General features: G+C 41.2%; 1 protein-coding gene across 1 annotated transcript; it reads right to left on the minus strand.

The window, feature by feature from the left end:
• Nucleotides 1–2,524: 2,524 nt before the first annotated feature.
• Nucleotides 2,525–19,940, minus strand: LOC144591753 (lethal(3)malignant brain tumor-like protein 1; the record flags this gene model as incomplete). Its single annotated transcript, XM_078395779.1, has 5 exons — nt 19,841–19,940; nt 17,389–17,524; nt 16,418–16,509; nt 4,411–4,562; nt 2,525–2,601 (listed from the first exon to the last, which is right to left on the minus strand). Coding segments are annotated over exons 1-5 (520 nt in total), but the record flags the coding sequence as incomplete, so codon positions are not given.
• Nucleotides 19,941–21,045: the final 1,105 nt, after the last annotated feature.

Raw genomic sequence — 21,045 nt, forward strand, 5'->3', positions numbered from 1 at the left:
CTTATTTTCCTGTTCTGACAAAGGATATTCAATCTAAGACATGAATCCTCTTTTTTTTCCCATGCGATCTGCTGAATGCCCAGCATATGCGTTTAAAAAAAAAAAATCCTTTACCTTGTTTTCAATTCCCCATACCATAACATTGTATAAGCTTTTGTAATCACTTGTTGCCTGTGAACACAAGGCTTTTACAAATTTGCATTTCAGAAGTCTGTAATCAGTCAGCACTTAGATTCCATACCCCTCTTTTTATTTTTCCTGCCACAATTTTCTTCATTGTATTATTTGCCAGATCCTTGCCCACTGCTTATGTATCCTTACACAGCTTTTCACAACTTACTTTTCCCATCTATCTATTATGTCATCAGCAAATTTTGCAACCACACCTTCTAAGTTATGCCTCTGAACTCCAAAACGTTAAAGTCCCTTTATATCTTCAAATACCATTTTCTACATATCAAATGCTCTACTGGCACAAAGAATTGATCTGCTACATCTTTGCTACATGCTCTGTACAGTGCAAGAAAATATATTGCTAAAGAAAGGAATTACCAACTCATGATTTAACAATGCTTGACTGCCAACACCAACTGCTTAAGATTAATAACCCTTTAAAACCCATCATCCAAACACGTACAGGTTTGTAGGTTAATTGGCTGGGTAAATGTAAAAATTGTCCATAGTGGGGGTAGGATAGTGTTAATATACGGGGATCGCTGGGCGGCACGGACTTGGTGGGCCGAAAAGGCCTGTTTCCGGCTGTATATATATGATATGATATGATAAAAATAAATTCAAAGTTACACCCTTCTGTAAACAGAGTCATTGACAATTAATTTAGTTTGTCTATTTAGAGATATAGCGTAGAAACAGACACTTCGGTCCACCGAGTCAGTGTCGACCGGTGATTACCCATATATTAGTTCCTTCCTATACACCAGGGATAATATACCGAGGCCAATTAACCTATAAACCTGCATATCTTTGGAATGTGGGAGGAAACCAGAGCACCCGGAAGAAACCAACATAATCACAGGGAGAATGTAGGACCTCCTTACAGACAGCACCCATAGTCAGGATCGAACCCGGAACTCTACCGCTGCACCACTGTGTCGGCCTATGGTATGCACCATTTCAAGAACAATCCACAAACACACATCTTGACTATTCAGAGTTACATTATGATGGATGTAATTTGCTTCTTGCCAGCATCTTTTGGTCAAGCTAACTCATTTCTCAGTAGGTAATGTCACACACTCATCCCAAGCACTAAAACAGTGTCTGAGACCCAGCTTAGCTTGAGAGCAAGGCAGAGAAATTGATGTGATGAAGCCTCCAGTACTAGTCAGCATCTATAGCAAGCGCTGGTGCCCAAGGGAGTGGTTACTCGAAATCTGAAACATAGAAACATAGAAAATAGGTGCAGGAGTAGGCCATTTGGCCATTCAATATGATCATGGCTGATCATCCAACTCAGTATCCCGTACCTGCCTTCTCTCCATACCCCCTGATCCCTTTAGCCACAAGGGCCACATCTAACTCCCTCTTAAATATAGCCAATGAACTGGCCTCAACTACCTTCTGTGGCAGAGAATTCCACAGATTCACCACTCTCTGTGTGAAAAAAAACTTTCCCATCTCGGTCCTAAAAGACTTCCCCCCTTATCCTTAAACTGTGACCCCTTGTTCTGGACTTCCCCAACATCGGGAACAATCTTCCTGCATCTAGCCTGTCCAACTCCTTAAGAATTTTGTACGTTTCTATAAGATCCCCCCTCAATCTTCTAAATTCCAGCGAGTACAAGCCGAGTCTATCCAGTCTTTCTTCATATGAAAGTCCTGCCATCCCAGGAATCAATCTGGTGAACCTTCTCTGTACTCCCTCTATGGCAAGAATGTCTTTCCTCAGATTAGGAGACCAAAACTGTACACAATACTCCAGGTGTGGTCTCACCAATGCCCTGTACAACTGCAGCAGAACCTCCCTGCTCCTATACTCAAATCCCCTCGCTATGAATGCCAACATACCATTCGCTTTCTTCACTGCCTGCTGCACCTGCATGCCCACTTTCAATGACTGGTGTACCATGACACCCAGGTCTCGTGACCTGGAGGGCAGAATTGTACACATCAGCCTAAAAGAACAAGCAAGAAGCTGCTTGATTCACTCAAGCAACTGTACAGGATGTTACCCTAGACTGGAAAATGAACACTTTTAGTCATAGCTTTAGCCATCTACTGAGCTGTATTTGGCAATTTTGTTCTATTTTTAATTATAAACATTTAAAGTGTGAAGCATACTTTGCTGAATTAATGAAAGATTAATTTCTGCACAACAGCTGTCATTTGCACTCGTCCTGCCAAGACATAAATCTGTAAAATAGTCGAGGAGAGAACTAAATTAAATAAACAATAACCATGGAGAGGAATTGAAAAACTCTAATGCTTTTGGAGTTCTTTGAGACCAGAATTAACCCAATTCCACAAAATGACATTGATCTACAAAGTATTTTGACTCACCAACCTTGAGGAGGAGTAAGTGGTTTGCCTCGTTCCTGACACCAGCCCACAGGGTGGATGTATGGGCTATTAGCATCACACCTATTAAACAGGTAATTATCACGTTAGTTAATAAAAATATGAACAAATCGATTAATTACATCCTATCAGAATGGTATAATGAGGCACAGATCAGATCCATTGGGGTCATTTACATAGACACATAGAAAATAGGTGCAGGAGTAGGCCATTCGGCCCTTCGAGCCTGCACCGCCATTCAATATGATCATGGCTGTTCATCCAACTCTGTATCCTGTACCTGCCTTCTCTCCATATCCCCTGATCCCTTTAGCCACAAGGGCCACATCTAACTCCCTCTTAAATATAGCCAATGAACTGGCCTCAACTACCCTCTGTGGCAGAGAATTCCACAGATTCACCACTGTGTGTGAAAAAAAACATTCTCATCTCGGTCCTAAAAGACTTCCCCCTTATCCTTAAACTGTGACCCCTTGTTCTGGACTTCCCCAACATCGGGAACAATCTTCCTGCATCTAGCCTGTCCAACCCCTTAAGAATTTTGTAAGTTTCTATAAGATCCCCCCTCAATCTTCTAAATTCTAGCGAGTACAAGCTGAGTCTATCCAGTCTTTCTTCATATGAAAGTCCTGCCATCCCAGGAATCAATCTGGTGAACCTTCTCTGTACTGCCTCTATGGCAAGAATGTCTTTCCTCAGATTAGGAGGAAAGACATTCTTGCCATAGAGGGAGTACAGAGAAGGTTCACCAGATTGTAATTAGATTAAACATTATAAATAATCCGTAGTAGAAGAGACCCGGGTTCAATCCTGACTTTGGGTGGTCTGTCTGGGTGAAGTTTGTATGTTTTCCCTGAGACCGCATGGGTTTCCTCCGGGTGGCCTGGCTTTCTCGCACATCGGAAAGATTTGCGGGCTTATAAGTTGTTTGGCCTCTGTAAATTGCCCCGAGTGTGCAGGGTGGGGATGCGAAAGTGGGATAACATAGAACTAATGTGAACGGGCGAACGATGGTCAGCGTGGACTCAGTGGGCTGAAGGGCCTGTTTCCAATGTTGTACCTCTAAACTAAACTAAACATTGTTCCCAGTATGAGTAGGGAAAAAAAAACCTGCAGATGCTGGTTTAAATCGAAGGTAGACACAAAATGCTGGAGTAACTCAGCGGGTCAGGCAGCATCTCAGGAGAGAAGGAATGGGTGAGGTTTTGGGTTGAGACCCTTCTTCAGACTTTAGATAGTTCCTCTGTCCCTCTCCTCCCCTCCTCCTTCCCAGATCTCCCTCTATCTTCCTGTCTCCACCTATATCCTTCCTTTGTCCCGCCCCCCTGTCATCAGTCTGAAGAAGGGTCTCGACCCGAAACATCACCCATTCCTTCTCTCACGAGATGCTGCCTGACCTGCTGAGTTACTCCAGCATTTTGTGAATAAATCGATTTGTACCAGCATCTGCAGTTATTTTCTTATACTTCTTCAGACTGATGTCTTTTTTGTTGGAGGGCAGGAGGAATCACAGAGGGGGAGCATTGTTTGATCCCAGTATTACCAATCACACTGGAAAATTGACGAGTTTGTGAATAATGCTAAAATTTAGCTGAAACACCAGTTACTCCAATGCAAACAAAGGAAACAGGACCTCTAGCCCCTGTGTATCCTTGCTGGCCATCAGGTACCCATCTCCACCAATTCTGTTTTCTAGTATAGAGCTAATTGCCTTCTATGCCATGGCATTTCCAGTGAAATAATTCTGAAATGCCGCCCAAGACGCTGCCTCCACTACCTATTTAGAAAGTGTATATTTTAGATCAAAGTATTCTTCTTCGTCCCCTCTAAACCTCTAACCCCTTTAGTTAATACAGTAACAAGAACTCTCACCAATAATCATATGTGTCATCCCAGTTATCAAAATGCACCAAAAACCGATTGTCTATTACATCTGTCACTGAGGCAACACATGTCAGAGAAGGATTCTTCCTGTCAACCGCCTCCAGTTTCATTCCTATTCGAAATCCTGGAGGAGGAATCGTCTGTAAGATACAGATAAAAGTTATTGGTTAACAGCGACTGAAAATGGTAAAGTTTGATGTTCCAAAAGTAGTTACATATTGCATACTTGGCAAAACATGCTGTTTGATATTTAGAAGCAGATGACAATGGACCTGCATAGTTTGCAGAACTGCCTCCAATCAAATGTTATTTCTGCAGATCCTAGAATTCCTCATTTATAGTTCTGTTTTAATGCATCTCAAAATTCTAATTTCTTTGCAAAAGAACAACTATCAAAACAATCAATGGCATAAATGTTACACCTCACTTCCTGAAACCTTTGCTGATAATAGCAATTAAATAAACACTACCATTAATTTAGGATATGGGACAAACAGCAAAACCTCACCACTACCTTCCACATCCTATTACCAAGCCAATTTTGGATCAAACTAGACCAAGTGGACCCATTGGGCCCAAACCTCTCCTGCATTAGTACAGCACCCTCTCCTCCCCCCTCCCCTCTCCCCCTCCCTTCCCTCTCACTGCCACCTTCCCCTCCCCCCCCCACTCCATCCCCCTCAACCCCCCTCCCTCCCCCACCCCCCTCCCTCTGTCGGAGATAGATTTAAACTTTAAAATGTGAATAACTTTAAAAATATAACATCGATTTCAATGAAACCTCTTCCATTAGCACCAAAGGGACGACGATGAGTAAGCTGGGCCTAAAACTGTCGCGTTATCGTGTACCGTTTTGGCTGTAGTTCAGGAACAAACAAACAAATGAGAGTTTTAGTATAGAGATTTGCCAATTTGCCTTTGATCCCATGAGCTCTAAATTTTGGACCAGTCTACCATGTGGGATCTTGTCAAAGGTATACAGGTCCATGTGAACAATATCCAGTGCACCACCCTCATCAATATGCTTATATAATTCTTTTAAAAATTCAATCAAATTACTGTGGCAAGGTTTCCCATGAACAAAATCATGCTGACTATTCCTAATTAATCCTGCCTTTCTAAGTATAAATATATCCTGTTGCTCAGAATTGTTTCCAAAAATTTCCCTGCCACTGACATAAGACTTACTGGCCTGTAATTACTTGGCTTATCCCTGCCGTACTTTTTGAATAAGTGCACCACATTGCTTCCATTTATATCTGTGGAGATAGAAGATGATCAGAATCTCTGTGCTGCAACAAACTTATCCCTTACCCCCTGAAGAAGCCTTGGATACATCTCTTCAGGCCCAGTGAATTTATTCACCTTTATTTGCTCGAAGGTAAATAACATCGCCTTCTTAATGCTAATATGCTCCAGCATATTATTATCCCTCTCCAGAAACTCTATATCTATCATAATTTTCACCTTATGGAATACAGATAAGAAGATTTAATTTAAGTCCTACCCTGCAAAGATTTGATTCCTACTCTTTCCCTGATCACTCTTTTCTTCTCATAGAATTATAAAATGCATTGGGATTCTCCTTAGTCTTGTTTGCAATTAATATTTCCTGGCATCTCTCAATCATCCAAATTTCTCTTTTTAGGTAATCTCCCACACTTTTTAAACTCCTCAAGGTTCCCTCACATTTTAATCACCTATGCTTCCACTTTTTCTTCATCAAAACATTAATATTCCTTGTAATTTCCCCATAATCTTGCCATATTTGCATTCCATGTTGGGCCTGAACACTCACTTTTAAAAGACTTCCATTTTGTGGATGTTTTAGCCAAACAGCTGTTCCCAATCTACTTTTATCAGTTCCTGTCCTATGTTATTGAAATTTGCAGAATTAAGATCACAATTCCCAAAATGCTCCTCTTCCACGATTTTGCCCAGCCTCATTTCTCAAGATTAGATTCAGGGCAGCCCCCTCTCAACCAACTACTAATTGGTTCTAAAAAACTCCTCTGAATACTTTACAAATTCCACCCCGTCTAGGACACTTGAATAAGATAATTCCAGTTAGTACTGTGAAAACTATAAAATTCCCCACTATTACAACTCTATTGCATTTACAATTTTCAGCTTCAATTTTTAAGGGGATGCCGATTAATCAACGTTATTATAGAACAAGTACAGGTAGTAATCGGGTAGGTTCCAGACAGGGCCGTCTTAACGCATGGGCCTGATGGGCACTTGCCCGGGGCCCCACGAGCATAGGGCCCCCATGCTGATCTGTGTATGTTAAGTGACTTGCAATAAATAAATACTACTTTAAAAATGTAGGTTCAATAAGTGCTTTTTTCGCAACATTTTTGGCCCCTAAGTGCTTCTCACAGCGATCTGTAAGTGCTTTTCACAACAATGTAGCACCCTAAGTCCATCGCTAAGTGCTTTTCGGTAAGTGCTTTTCGCCGGCACGACAGGGGGGGGGGCTGGTAGGGAAAGGGGGGTGAGGGAGAGTAACGGTGGGGGCCCCAGTACACTGCTTTGCCCGGGGGCCCATAATGCTGTAAAAACGGCCCTGGTTCCAGAGTTCATTGCATTTTGTCCCAATGGTGCTGTGCCGTGACTCCATGAACAAAGGTAGTAGTACTTCATACTGACTCACTACTCTACATGATGGATAAGGCAGTTATGGCAAAACAGTGCATCTCATCAAAGTTTGCATCAATTCATCCTCTGGGTGTGCTCAAACAATTCAAGTAGCACAAGACTATACTGCTTTTTAGAAACATGATCCTCCAACCTGGTCCTACTTTCTTCCAAGCACACAAAGCAAAATGCTGTTCTGAGGGAATGAGATTTGCAAAAAAGAGCTGAATGGTGATATAAACCTCTATCAACACCACAGTTCCTGCCTCCTATGCAGCAGGCATTCCATCTACATACTGATTACTTGAAGCACATTACATTTCCAAGCAGTAGGAGTTCTGACAAGCACTTAAGTCCATTGCAGCTGAAGGCAAGTAAGTGGATTGATATTCCTACTTTTCAGGGCCCAAACCTGAGCTGCAAATGCATTAATTTATTCCTGTATCATGAAGATTTGTCCACCACTGTACTGCAACTAATATTTATTGAAAATGGCATCTTTGAATTAGATTTTTTGAGATTGCATTCCAGACACCACAAATTGAGAATGCTTTTGGATCATTTTTCTTCAATACCTAGGGATTCCTGTCTGGTGAAAGCAAGGCATCAGAGATACTTGGAAATCAAAAAAATAAAAACAACCTGCTGAGTATTCTTAGAATCTTCTGTTTGATTTCAGATCTGCCATGTCATTTAAACTTTGCTGTTTGCTGTTGTAAAATGCTCCCACGTTTGAATGTCAATTATGCATAAATTTCAAAAAATTGTATTTACTTCTGTTACAATTAATTTTTTTAAACACGTGTGATAGAAATTCAATTCTTTATAACCTTGCAGGATTTACAAGTCATTTGCTGCCAAATTCAGGTTGATATACAACCTAAATCTTTCAGCAATGTATCAGATCAATCGCAGATTTTCATTCATTTATATCTTACCAGCCAAAACATCAAAATCAATACTATTCCTGATACCGATGGATCATAAAAAATCTTGCCACACTGCAAAGCTACCCAGATTGCAAAAGTATATACACAATTCCGATAGTCAATTCATCATGAAAGCAGTGGACAAGTCACAACACTGATTCTGAGCATCAAAACACTGAGCTGTTTGGAAAAATACCAACGACTGATGGGGTTTTCCTTCTAAAAGGATGAAATAATGCAGTAATACATATATTAGTACAAAGAACAATACAGAACAGGAACAGGCCCTTAGGTCCACAATATCTGAGCCGAGTTAAACTAATCTCCTCTGCCTGCACCGGATTCATATTTCCCCATTCCCCTGCATGTCCATATGCCTATCGAAAAGCTTTTAAAAGCCCCCTTTGTATCTGCCTCTACTACCAACCCTGGCTGCTCATTCCAGGTACACTACTATCTGTGTAAAAAACCTGCTTGCCCATCACCTTTAAGCTTTGCCCGTCTCATTTTAAAGCAATGCCCTTTACATTTCTACACAAGGAAAAGTGTCCTGACTGTTTACCTTATCTGTGCCTCTTATAATTTTTGTATCAGATCTTCCTTCAATCTCTGAGGCTCCAGTGAAAACAATCCAAGTTTGTCCAACATCTCCTTATAGTTAAGATAGACACAAAATGCTGGAGTAACTCAGCGGGACAGGCAGTATCGAAACGTAACCCATTCCTTCTCTCCAGTCTGCCTGTCCCGCTGAGTTACTCCAGCATTTTGTGTCTATCTTCTAAACCAGCATCTGCAGTTCTTTCCTACACATCTCCTTTTAGCTAATATTATTTCATTCATGCAGTGTTCTGGTAAACATCTTCTTTTGGAAATAAGTTCAAGTTCAAAAACACTTTATTTGTCCCCGTGGGGCAATTTACAAAGGCACGTTTAGTACAAAAGCTATTTTGGGGGGGGGTTGGGGGGTGGGATTAGCAGGGTGAACAACGGGCCAAGGGTGGTTGGGCGTTGAGGAGCTGAGGAGACATATAAACTAAATTTGTAATATTTTCATCATGCTGTGGTTAAATAAAGAAAATAATGACAAAAGGCCAATGGATGTTGGCATTTATAGCTTGCTGTTTAAAATATAATGCTCCAGTTGTACTCTGGTTAAACCACACTTGGAGTACATTATTTACTTCTGGCAACATAGCCTATTATATAGATAAACAGATCTTGCAAGTGAGTAAAATATAGATTTACCAAAATGATTCCTGAACCCCAAGGATTACAGTATGAAAAAATGCAAATTAATATTGTCCTCTTTGGAAACATGGTTGGTATTGATTAATTGAAGCTTTCAAATTATTAATGGGACCTGATAATAGAAACTCTATCACTTCTGGTTAAGACAAGATTGTACAGCCTAAAATAATGAACCATACATTTTAGGAGTTGAATTAGGAACCATTTGCACATGGTCATTTAACATCACAAGCCTCTAATTCACACAACAGACACTAAAATATCGGGAATAAAGGCATGTAATTTAAGCTAGATTACAGATCTGTCACGATTTTCATGATTGGTGGAAGAGGATAAGAGTACTGGTGTTCTCACAGGAAGATACAAGGTCCAGACTAGTAAACAACAAATTTATAATTATTATAAATTTATTATTCGAAGTATTTTGAAAAGGAGTGGTCAACACACGGAAAGGATTTAAAGCAAAACACTAATTAAGAAATAGTTAACCATTTTGAAGCTGGAACGGGATTATTTCTGTTCAGATCAGTTAAGAAAGGTCAAATGCATGTTACGATGGCCCCAATTGTATCCTTATAAATAATCTGCTACATGTTAAAATATCGTCCATCATTGTGATGGTAGAAAGAACTTGGTAGGATAGATAATTGCATGGCAGCCACAATGATGTTTGAGGGCGGCACGGTGGCGAGAGCTACTGCCTTACAGCGCCAGAGACCAGAGTTCGATCCTGACTATGGGTGATGTCTGTACAAAGTTTGTACATTCTCCCCGTGACCTACGTGGGTTTTCTCCGAGATCTTCGGTTTCCTCCCACAATCCAAAGACCTACAGGTTTGTAGGTTGATTGGCTTAGTAGAAATGTAAAATTTGTCTCTAGTGTGTTAGGATTGTGTTAATATGCGGGGATCGCTGGTCGGCATGGACTCGGTGGGCCGAAGGGCTTGTTTCCACGCTGTAGTGGAGCCACCTGGGGGTCAAGCCACTTACTGATCGAACCTTCGTCACCAGAACTGGAATGATCACTTGACAGGGAGATGACAGTTGACAGTTGGAGATGAGAGTCGACAGTTGGAGATAACAGTTGACAGTTGGAGATGAGAAGCTCAGCTCGAGCCCACGAGTGGACAGATGTGTGGTGCTCCTCTCAACAGCAACAAGCACCTAACTGTTCCCCTAACTAAGCGTGCGTGCGTTCAACCACTGTTTTGTTAATAAAACCCGTTTGATTCAAAAAGCTTGGTTTACTACACTGTATCACTAACCTAAACTAAACATGCACATTCATTCCGTTATGCTCACGCATATCAACTGTTTAACTGACATAATTGCATGTCCTCAAAGAGGACTGGGGTGCTGGGATTCTCAGCTTTAATTGTCTGTAGCGCTGGATAATATGTAATGTTAAGATTGAGAGAAAGAGTCATTTATAAATTTTGTGTCTTACAAGATGAGGAATGACGGAGCAAATGAGTTGGTTCACGATTGACAGTGAAAATCAAATGACTGCAGGTTAAGCAGCATTTGTAAAGAGACAATCAGGGTTGATATTTCAGTTCAAAGAACCTTCTTCAGAACTAAGAGAGAAAACAAATGAATTTTAAGTTGTAAAGGGGGTGGGGAGGGGAGAGATAAACAGGGAAAAAAGAAAAACTCTGACAAAGTGAAGCTAGGGTTGCTGTGAACAAGGTAATTCCAGTTGATGGGGCAGTTAGAAAGTGAGAGCACAAAATAATGTAACATTTACAAAATGCATAGCTGTAGGACATGCCCGCAGGTCCGACTGTGCTAATGGGGAGAGAAAAATGGAACCAGTATCACAAATAGATTAATCATATCCGAAAGAGAAAATGCAAGTTACCTGAAATTATAGAATTCAATTTGAAGTCATGAAGGCTGCAAGACTCCCTTCTCCAAGTTTGGATAAAGCTTTGCTATAACAGGACAGGAGGCCACAGAAAGATAGGTCAGAGTGGAAGTGGAATGGAGAATTAAGAAACTAGGTATCACAAAGCTCGGGTACGATGCTGTAGATTAAAAACAGGTACCCCGCATACTCTTGGTGTTTGTATCATGTAGGTGAGGCCGCATTATGACCAGTAAATAAATCATAGACTAGATGCTAAGAAATGCAACTGAATCTTTGCTTCACCTTGAGGAACTACATAAGTCCCTCAATGACACAAATAGAAGAGGTATAAGGTCAGGCACAGCATCAACTTTGGCTGCATGAGAAAGTCTCGTAACAAGGGGAATGGTTATTGGAATTATGAAGGAAACATTCCTTTTTAAGTACAAAAGGATGGGAGGGAGCTCAATCTCAAGATTTACAACTCACTTTTTACATTTCAGAAATGGTCGATCCATTTGTGATACTGGCTGTGTTTTTCTCTCCATTAGCTGCGTACACCTGCCATATGTCCTACAGATCTTGAAAATAATATTTGTGTAATAACTCTCTGACTATTCTCATTTCACAGCTTTTATCTTCCTTTATTTGTATTCTCCCTCCATAATTGATCCCATTAACAGAACAATCTTATTTGCCGCTCATCCCTGCTGCAACTTTATGGATGATAATAGACAATAGACAATAGGTGCAGGAGGAGGCCATTCGGCCCTTCGAGCCAGCACCGCCATTCAATGTGATCATGGCTCAATCATTCTCAATCAGCACCCCGTTCCTACCCTCTCCCCATACCCCCTGACTCCGCTATCCTCAAGAGCTCTATCTAGCTCTCTCTTGAATGCATTCAGAGAATTGGCCTCCACTGCCTTCTAATCCTCAACCATCCCAATCCCGCCTTCTTTACAACTTAAAACACACATGTTTTCTCTCTTTCCCAGTTCTGAGGAAGGTCCTTCAACACGAAATATTAACCATTTATTTTTCCATGAATACAATTAATCACAATTTAACTTAAATGATATATCAAGTTTGAAGGCCTAAAAAGCCTACTGCTGCTATAATATCTAACTGATTTTCAGATACAGAAGCTGAAAGACTGGCCTCCCCTGTTGGTATTCTATTGTGTTCCAATTGTGACTTGGAAATGTGCACCTCAATTGGACACTTGAATATTGATTTGGAGTTAATAGCTGCACGCTATTTCCTGTTGTTTTGATGTTCAGGAACCTGGTGTAAAGATTACTTATTCGAAAAATAAATGCATTTTAAGTACATATATGCATTTCTCCAATTTTTTTTTCTCATCTTTGTAATTTCCCTTGGGATTGTCATAGACAGCAGTATTCCTAAAGGAATGCACTTAAATGTTTGGAAGATAATACTCATTGCAGTTCCCAATCAAGTCAGAGTAAACAAAAAATACCCAGCTGATGAATATATATCATTAAATGCGAACATCCGTTAAATATCTCACCTTGGGAGATAACTGAAGGAAACCTCTCATCAGAAAGTTACGAAAAAAATCTTCAAACATAAAATCAGCAAGAATTTATAATCCATAACTAATTATAATGTTTAGAGTGTCCTCGGGAGCATCTAATCACACAATGTCTCACTTTCAGAGATAGAGCATTTAAGATGGAAAAATGGTGACGATGAAGTAATCTTTCCTGGTTGACTGTGTTGGCAAGATAACACTAATCACTTCAACGTAAACTTTGTATTGTCCCATTGGGAAGTGCTTTCACAGCCTTTTGTAGTTTCCCCTTCCACAATTTTACAACAGTGGGCAGTCAAATGCTCAGTAATTTGTTTTCTACCATGAAAGAAATCAACAGCATAGGCTGGCAATGGAAGTGGCTCCATCTCCTGAATACATTCTATGATGTAACGCTGAGAGGCCTGCGGTGGTAATATCCCATATGTTCTTCTAAGCCAGCTGCCCCATTAAGGACTCTTAAGAAAAAATGGATCGGATGCCACACAAGGCAATTGGTTTATCCAGGAATGTGACAAACTTTTGAAAATGTTGGAAAAGTACCAATCTGTTCTGTGATTATGGGTAACATATCATTAATTTCTTATTTATTTTACAAAATGCTGGAGTAACTCAGCAGGTCAGGCAGCATCTCAGGAGAGAGGGAATGGGTGACGTTTCGGGTCGAGACCCTTCTTCAGACTGATGTCAGGGGCGGCAGGACAAAGGAAGGATATAGGTGGAGACAGGAAAGTGGAGGTAGAGTTCGGGGATGGGGCCAGTGTATGTCTGGAACAGGGATTGTTCGATGTACCCGACAAAGAGGCAGGCGTAGCTAGGGCCCATGCGAATGCCCATCGGAGGTAGAGTTCGGGGATGGGGCTTATTGAAGGTATCACAAAATGCTGGAGTAACTCAGCAGGTCAGGCAGCATCTAGGAGAGAGGGAATGGGTGACGTTTCGGGTCGAGACCCTTCTTCAGACTGAGGGTCGAGACCCTTCTTCAGACTGACCTTCCTACCTTCCTACCTATTAATTTCCTATTAGTGCTTACTAATTTTTCATAGAAGTATTTTGAAGTCATGGTGATTAATTTTCTATGTTATTTCCAATGTGACCCAGGATTGCAGAGCATGTAAGTTAAAAAAATAGAATGCCAATAATGTGCTCAAGATATTAGTCTGTATTATCCTTTTGTAAATACTTGTCAAGGAAGATAAGAATGCCTGGTCACATCTGTGCGAGCATTATTTGAATCTTTCATGACTCGGAAAAAGCGACTGTTATATAATAAATATTCAACAAAGGCAATACATTTTCTCAGAGAAAAGTAGACATAAAACATAGTAGCGAGTTGATAAAGAGTCAATTGACTCTTCACCCTGCCAGGATTATTCATGACAATTAAAATCCTAGGTAGACATGGTTGAGTTACTTGGCTGATATCCATCTTTGGCGTGGTCAATTGCAGAGGGGCGGGGCGGGGCGGGGGTGGGGTTTGTTATGGAGGCGTGGGTTATTGCAGCATCTCCCTGGTTACTGTTTAAGATATATGATGAGCAACAACAGCTGCACACAATTCTCGTCAAATTAAGCAAGTGATTGCAAAGGAAAAGCAAATCACATTTGTTTTTCTAATCCTTGTTGCAATTCTGCACTCATTAGCATCCATAATACACATTTCTAAATTTCAACTGTTCATGTTTATTAAGGCTGTGGCATAACTTCTCCCCACCCACTCTAATTGGATTTTTATAATGCCATAGGCACATGACTATAATCGCAGAAGACATTGACAGCATCAAACTCTTGGGGCTCTCCCCAAGCAGCGAGAAATAATGCAAGCTGCTTGTTGAAGAAAGTCGATCTCAAAAACATAGTCATAGGCAATGGAGGCCAATTCTCTGAATGCATTCAAGAGGGAGCTAGATAGAGCTCTTAAGGATTAAGATATTGTATATTAATGATTTGGACGAGAGAATTGAATGCAACATCTCTAAGTTTGCGGATGACACGAAGCTGGGTGGCAGTGTTAGCTGCGAGGAGGATGCTAGGAGGCTGCAGAGTGATTTGGATAGATTAGGCGAGTGGGCAAATGCATGGCAGATGCAATATAATGTGGATAAATGTGAGGTTATCCACTTTGGCGGCAAGAACAGGAAAGCAGAGTATTACCTGAATGGTGAACGATTAGGAGAAGGGGAGATGCAACGTGACCTGGGTGTCACGGTGCACCAGTCATTGAAAGCAAGCATGCAGGTGCAGCAGGCAGTGAAGAAAGTGAATGGTATGTTGGCATTCATAGCAAGAGGATTTGAGTTTAGGAGCAGGGAGGTTCTGCTGCAGTTGTACAGGGCCTTGGTGAGACCGCACCTAGAGTATTGTGTGCAGTTTTGGTCTCCTAACCTGAGGAAAGACGTTCTTGCCTTAGAGGGAGTACAGAGAAGGTTCACCAGATTGATCCCTGGGATGGCGGGACTTTCATATGAGGAAAGACTGGATAGACTGGGCTTGTACTCGCTGGAATTTAGAAGACTGAGGGGGGATCTTATAGAAACATATAAAATTCTTAAGGGGTTGGAGAGGCTAGATGCGGGAAGATTGTTCCCGATGTTGGGGGAGTCCAGAACCAGGGGTCACAGCTTAAGGATAAGGGGGAAGTCTTTTAGGACCGAGATGAGAAAACATTTCTTCACACAGAGAGTGGTGAGTCTGTGGAATTCTCTGCCACAGAAGGTAGTTGAGGCCAGTTCATTGGCTATATTTAAGAGGGAGTTAGATGTGGCCCTTTTTGCTAAAGGGATCAGGGGGTTTGGAGAGAAGGCAGGTACAGGCTACTGAGCTGGATGATCAGCCATGATCATATTGAATGGCGGTGCAGGCTCGAAGGGCCGAATGGCCTACTCCTGCACCTATTTTCTATGTTTCTATGTTTCTATAGCGGAGTCAGGGGATATGGGGAGAAGGCAGGAACGGGGTACTGATTGAGAATGATCAGCCATGATCACATTGAATGGTTGTGCTGGCTCGAAGAACCGAATGGCCTACTCCTGCACCTATTGTCTATTGCCTATTGTCTATTGATACGGTGTGAAAACAGGCCCTTAGGCCCAACTTGCCCATTCCAGCCAACATGTCCCAGCTACACTAGTCCCAACTGCCTACGTTTAGTCCACATTCTTCCAAACCTGTCTTATCCATGTATCTGTCTAACTATTTCTTAAATGTTGGGATAGTCCCTGCCTCAACTACCTCCTCTGGCAGCTTGTTCCATACATCCACCACCCTTTGTGTGAAAAAGTTACCCCCTCAGATTCCTATTAAATCTTTTCCCCTTCACCTTAACCTATGTCCTCTGGTCCTCGATTCCCCTACTCTGGGCAAGTGATTCTGTGCATCGATCTGATCTATTCCTCACATGATCTTATACACCTCTATAAGATCACACCTCATCCTTCTGCGCTCCAAGGAATAGAGTCCCAGCCTACTCAACCTTTCCCTATAGTTCACATCCTCTAGTCCTGGCAACATTCTCGTAAATCTTTTCTGTACCCTTTCCAGCTTCCAGAACATTTTCAGGATCAATGCTGGGTTACTTGAATAGTGGCAGATTATTGACTACTTCCATGCCATGAAAATATTTTTTATTTTGCATGAGACATCCTTGTGTGGATGGGGTTCTTGCAACTGAGTTTATTTAAGTAGTTATCTGTAAAATCAATGGTACAAAGAGAACAAAATACTCAAGTCAGTGAGAACACATTTAACATAAAATTAAATAGAAAAACTTACTGTATTCTGAATTTTAAAAAGATTCTTTGGGGCTGATTGGGCCTTGCAGATTTTTAAATAGCTTGCCCAGTTAAACTCTTCTTCCTTGTGGCCTGAAAATGAAATCAAAACCCTGTCAATAAAGGAAAAATGAACAGGGCAATGTAATCATTATCATCATATACTGCACAGTTCTGAGAAATCAGATTTGTTCCATTCTGGGCACCTTGTTACAGGAAAGACGTTGTCAAGCTGGAAAAGGTGCAGAGAAGATCTACAAGGATGTTGCCAGGACCTGAGGGCCTGAGCTATAGGGGGAGGTTGAGCAGGCTAGGACTCTATTCCTTCGAGCGCAGAAGGATAGACAATAGACAATAGGTGCAGGAGTAGGCCATTCGGCCCTTTGAGCCAGCACCGCCATTCAATGTGATCATGGCTGATCATTCTCAATCAGTACCCCATTCCTGCCTTCTCCCCATACCCCGTGACTCCGCTATCCTTAAGAGCTCTATCTAGCTCTCTCTTGAATGCATTCAGAGAATTGGCCTCCACTGCCTTCTGATGATGGGTGATCTTGCAGAGGTGTCCAAAATAACGAAGGAATAGATTGGGTAGATGCACAGAGTCTCTTGCTTAGAGTGGGCAAGTTGGGCCAAAGGGCCTGTTTCCACACTGTATGACTCTATGACTTTATAAATCAAAATAATGCAAATCAGATTGGATCATTTTTTTGGCAGCAATCAGTTCACTATCTACAATTGCCTGACCAAACTAATCCTTTTTTTTCTCTTACATGACAAAAGGTTGAATCTGACTTTCCAGATAAATTAAGAATGATCCAGGTAATTAATCTAATTTCTGCACCTGCAGAGGCAGCTGCCACTAAATTCGATGTAGCATGGGTTTCAAACATGAGAATGACACATTCTTCATTGCATTTTAACTTAATAATATAAAATATGTTATTTCTTTCTCTCGTTGAGTTACCAAACCTTTAGGAGGATGCAGTTTGTGATTGGTCTTTTCACACCATCCAATGGGACGGACATCAGGAGAGTCATTGTTAATCCAGAAATCGAAACATTCAGAATATCCATCAAAATGAAGCCTCAGGCGAACACCACATACCTAAAGGAAACAGTCAAGATAAAGCAATGCACATTGACAAAACTTCACCAAGTGATTGAAAATTCTACTGTTAAAGGCTTGTCCCATCTACAAATTTTTTAAGGCGACTGCCGGCGACTGTCAAAGTCATAGCAGAACACCAAAATTTTCTTTTACCCTACGATAATGACCACGACAATGCCGAGTCAGGACGATACAAGTTACTTTTTTTGTGAAACCAGACCCTGGCTAAGAGATCACACCGTCTTCGGAAACATCGCAAAATTCCCACGCTTACCTGACCGTCAAACTGTCGCCTCCAATCTACCTGTCAAATGTCCTGACGGTAAATAAATTGGTTAAACAAAACTATCTTCTGGTATCTTCAAATGCCTTTTCTTAATTTAATATTACGTGCTTCTAAATGCATCTGCGACAACCTAGCAAACCTGGGGACAGCATGCGACAGCGCCCGCAATAAGCTACGATACCTGGCGACAAGCCAGCTGTCGCCGAGAAATTTCTATCTGGAATTTTTTTCCGTGACGCGCCGAGATCCGCTACGATTCATTGAAGACTCCTCACGATCATGCCCGCGACACCCTGGTGAACGTTCGGTGACAGCCTAGTCGCCGGCAGTCGCCTTAAAATCGCCTAAGTGGGACAGGCCCTTTATAATCACTTCAAGTTACATGTCAGCATATATTTCATTAGAGGGATCAAATTTAGAGATCTATAACCACGGACAGGATCCAATTATTTTGTGTGTGTGTGATCAGCAAGACTGCTATTTTAAGCATTTCCTGTAATCTGAATAATAGCTGTGACTAATTTTCCATTTTTACATCCAGAAGCCAAACAATAACCTTAAAAGAGTAGACACAGGTACTCTGGATAGTAGGGAACACCCATCAAAATCTGGAGGACTCCATTAGTGAAGTGCATTTTGGTGTTTCCTCCATGCATTTGGTGCTGGCATTATTTGATAATTGGCATGTAACTGGAAAACCCTAACATGGCATTATTTTGAATAGGAGAAGACCAATTGTCTTTGGAACATAGTACAGTGCAGCACAAAAAATGGGCCCTAAGGCACACGACGTCTGTGCTAAAAATTATGCCAATTTAAATTATTCCCTCCACACAGTCCAGATACCTCCATTCCCTACCTGTTCACGTGTCTGCCTGTGCCTCAGATATATCTGCTTCCACCACACTTGGCAGCACACTCCAGGCATCTACCACTCTTTGTGTGAAAAACATGCCCTGCACATCCCCTTTAAACTTTCCCCCTCTCACCTTAAAGCTATGCCCAATAGTATTTGACATTTGCACCCAGAGAAAAATAGTCTGAATATCTACCCTATCAATGTCTCCCATAATTTTCTGTACTTCTGTCAGGTCACTTCTCAGCCTCGGATGCTCCAGAGAAGACAATCCCAGTTTATCCAATGATTCTGTACGGTTAATACTATCTAATTTAGGAAACATCGCGGTGAATCTCTTATGTACCCTCTCCAAGCTTCCAGATCCTTTCTGCAATACGGTGACCAGAACTGCAGTGAATACTCCAAATGTGGCTTAACCCAAGTTTTTATACAGCTAATTTCCTTGGCCAAATATGCCAAACATCTTCTCTATTGTTTTACCATTTTCATGGAACTATGGACTTGCACACTAAGATTCCTTTGTACATCAATGCTGTTAAGTATTACTGATGTGCATTCTACTTATTGGAAAATGTTAAGGGTCTTGTCATTAATTGTAAAGTTTCCTCTGATATTTAACCTCCCAAAGTGCAACATCTCATATCTGGCTAGATTAAACTCCATCTGCCACTTCCAACTGTTCTATTTGCTGCTGCATCCTTTGACAACCTTCCCCACTATTGACCACCATGCCACTTTCCGTGTTATCTGCAAACCTACAAATTAAACCACCCATATTTTTGTCCAAATCACTTATACATATCACTGGGCAACAATAGAGGTCCCGACATAGATTCTTCTGATCAGTGGATATCCAAATATCCTAATAGTTTGTCACTATACCCCTAAAATCTATTGCACTTTATCCTGAGTTCATAAACATTAAATATTACAGAGTAGCTGGTATTCTTCACCTTCTCTTGTAAAGTAAGTCAAGGCCACTTAATCCCACAGTGCCTAACTTGATCTCTGACAATAATGCTTATTTATATATATATATATATATATATATATATATATATATATACATAAAATGATTATATATATATATATAAGATTCATAACATAAGAAGATCAGCACATAATTACAACATTTATTCAGCAGATATTCATGAATATATAATCTTACCTCTGTTACTGACAACACACAGAACACGGAGGGATGTCGAGGGTCAATACCTTCCAATTTCATGCCTACTTTAAATCCATTTTTATTCTGTGGAACTAATTGAAACTGTAAAGAAAATATATACCATTATTTGCTCTCCATGGTTGTTTGCAAACATTGGCATGGCAAAAAGACTATTCATTGTTTACATGTCAACTCTACCCTAGATCTGGATCTACAGGTGCAACGTAAACTTGGCATAAGTGCAACGTAAACTTGGCATAAGATATTATGCATAACTTTACTGGCCTCCCATTTTCTACTAACACAGCAGATCAGAATTCCACATGGACATTTCCACAACTGCCCTCTGTGCCTCTCTCAGCATCCAACAAAGAAGCATCTATATCGCTAATGCATCATCATTCTCCATCAGAGATCAACTTTTCGATTGGTGTGAGGAAAGAGCTAATCTTAACCTTATTCCTGCCACCACCACCACCACCTCAGAAAACTGTTCATGATTCAATTGTTATCTTACTACCACATTCAATGCCCATTTATTTGTGAAGAAGGGTCCTGCAAGTCATAACCTTTCATGGACACAAAATGCTGGAGTAACTCAGCGGGACAGGCAGCATCTGGAGAGAAGGAATGGGTGATGTTTCGGGTCGAGACCCTTCTTCAGTCTGAAGATCTGCAACTTTTTCACCCAGAGAGTTGTGAATTTGTGGAATTCTCTGCCAGAGGGCAGTGGAGGCCAAATCACTGGATGGATTTAAGAGAGAGTTAAATAGAGCTCTGGGGACTAGTGGAATCAAAGGATATGGGGAGAAGCTGGGCACAGGTTACTGATTGTGGATGATCAGCCATGATCACAATGAATGGCGGTGCTGGCTCGAAGAGCCGAATGGCCTCCTTCTGCACCTATTTTCTATGTTTCCATGTCCCGAAATGTCACCCATTCCTCCTATCCAGAGATGCTGCCTGTCCCGCTGAGTTTCTCCAGCAATTTGTGTCTATCTGCAGTCCCCTCCTACACATAACCTTTCATACTTCCTTCTGGCATAGAAGGACACTCAGCCCATCAAGCCTGTGTCAGCTTTCAATGCAACCCCATTACCCTATTGATTTCTCAGTAATGTAATTTCTCTCACATGCCATCGCCTCCAATTCTCCATTAATACTTGGGGTAGTTTACGATAAATAATGGCCGTACCAACTAA

The sequence above is a fragment of the Rhinoraja longicauda genome, unplaced genomic scaffold (assembly GCF_053455715.1).
Source record: "Rhinoraja longicauda isolate Sanriku21f unplaced genomic scaffold, sRhiLon1.1 Scf001724, whole genome shotgun sequence".
Taxonomy (NCBI): domain Eukaryota; kingdom Metazoa; phylum Chordata; class Chondrichthyes; order Rajiformes; family Arhynchobatidae; genus Rhinoraja; species Rhinoraja longicauda.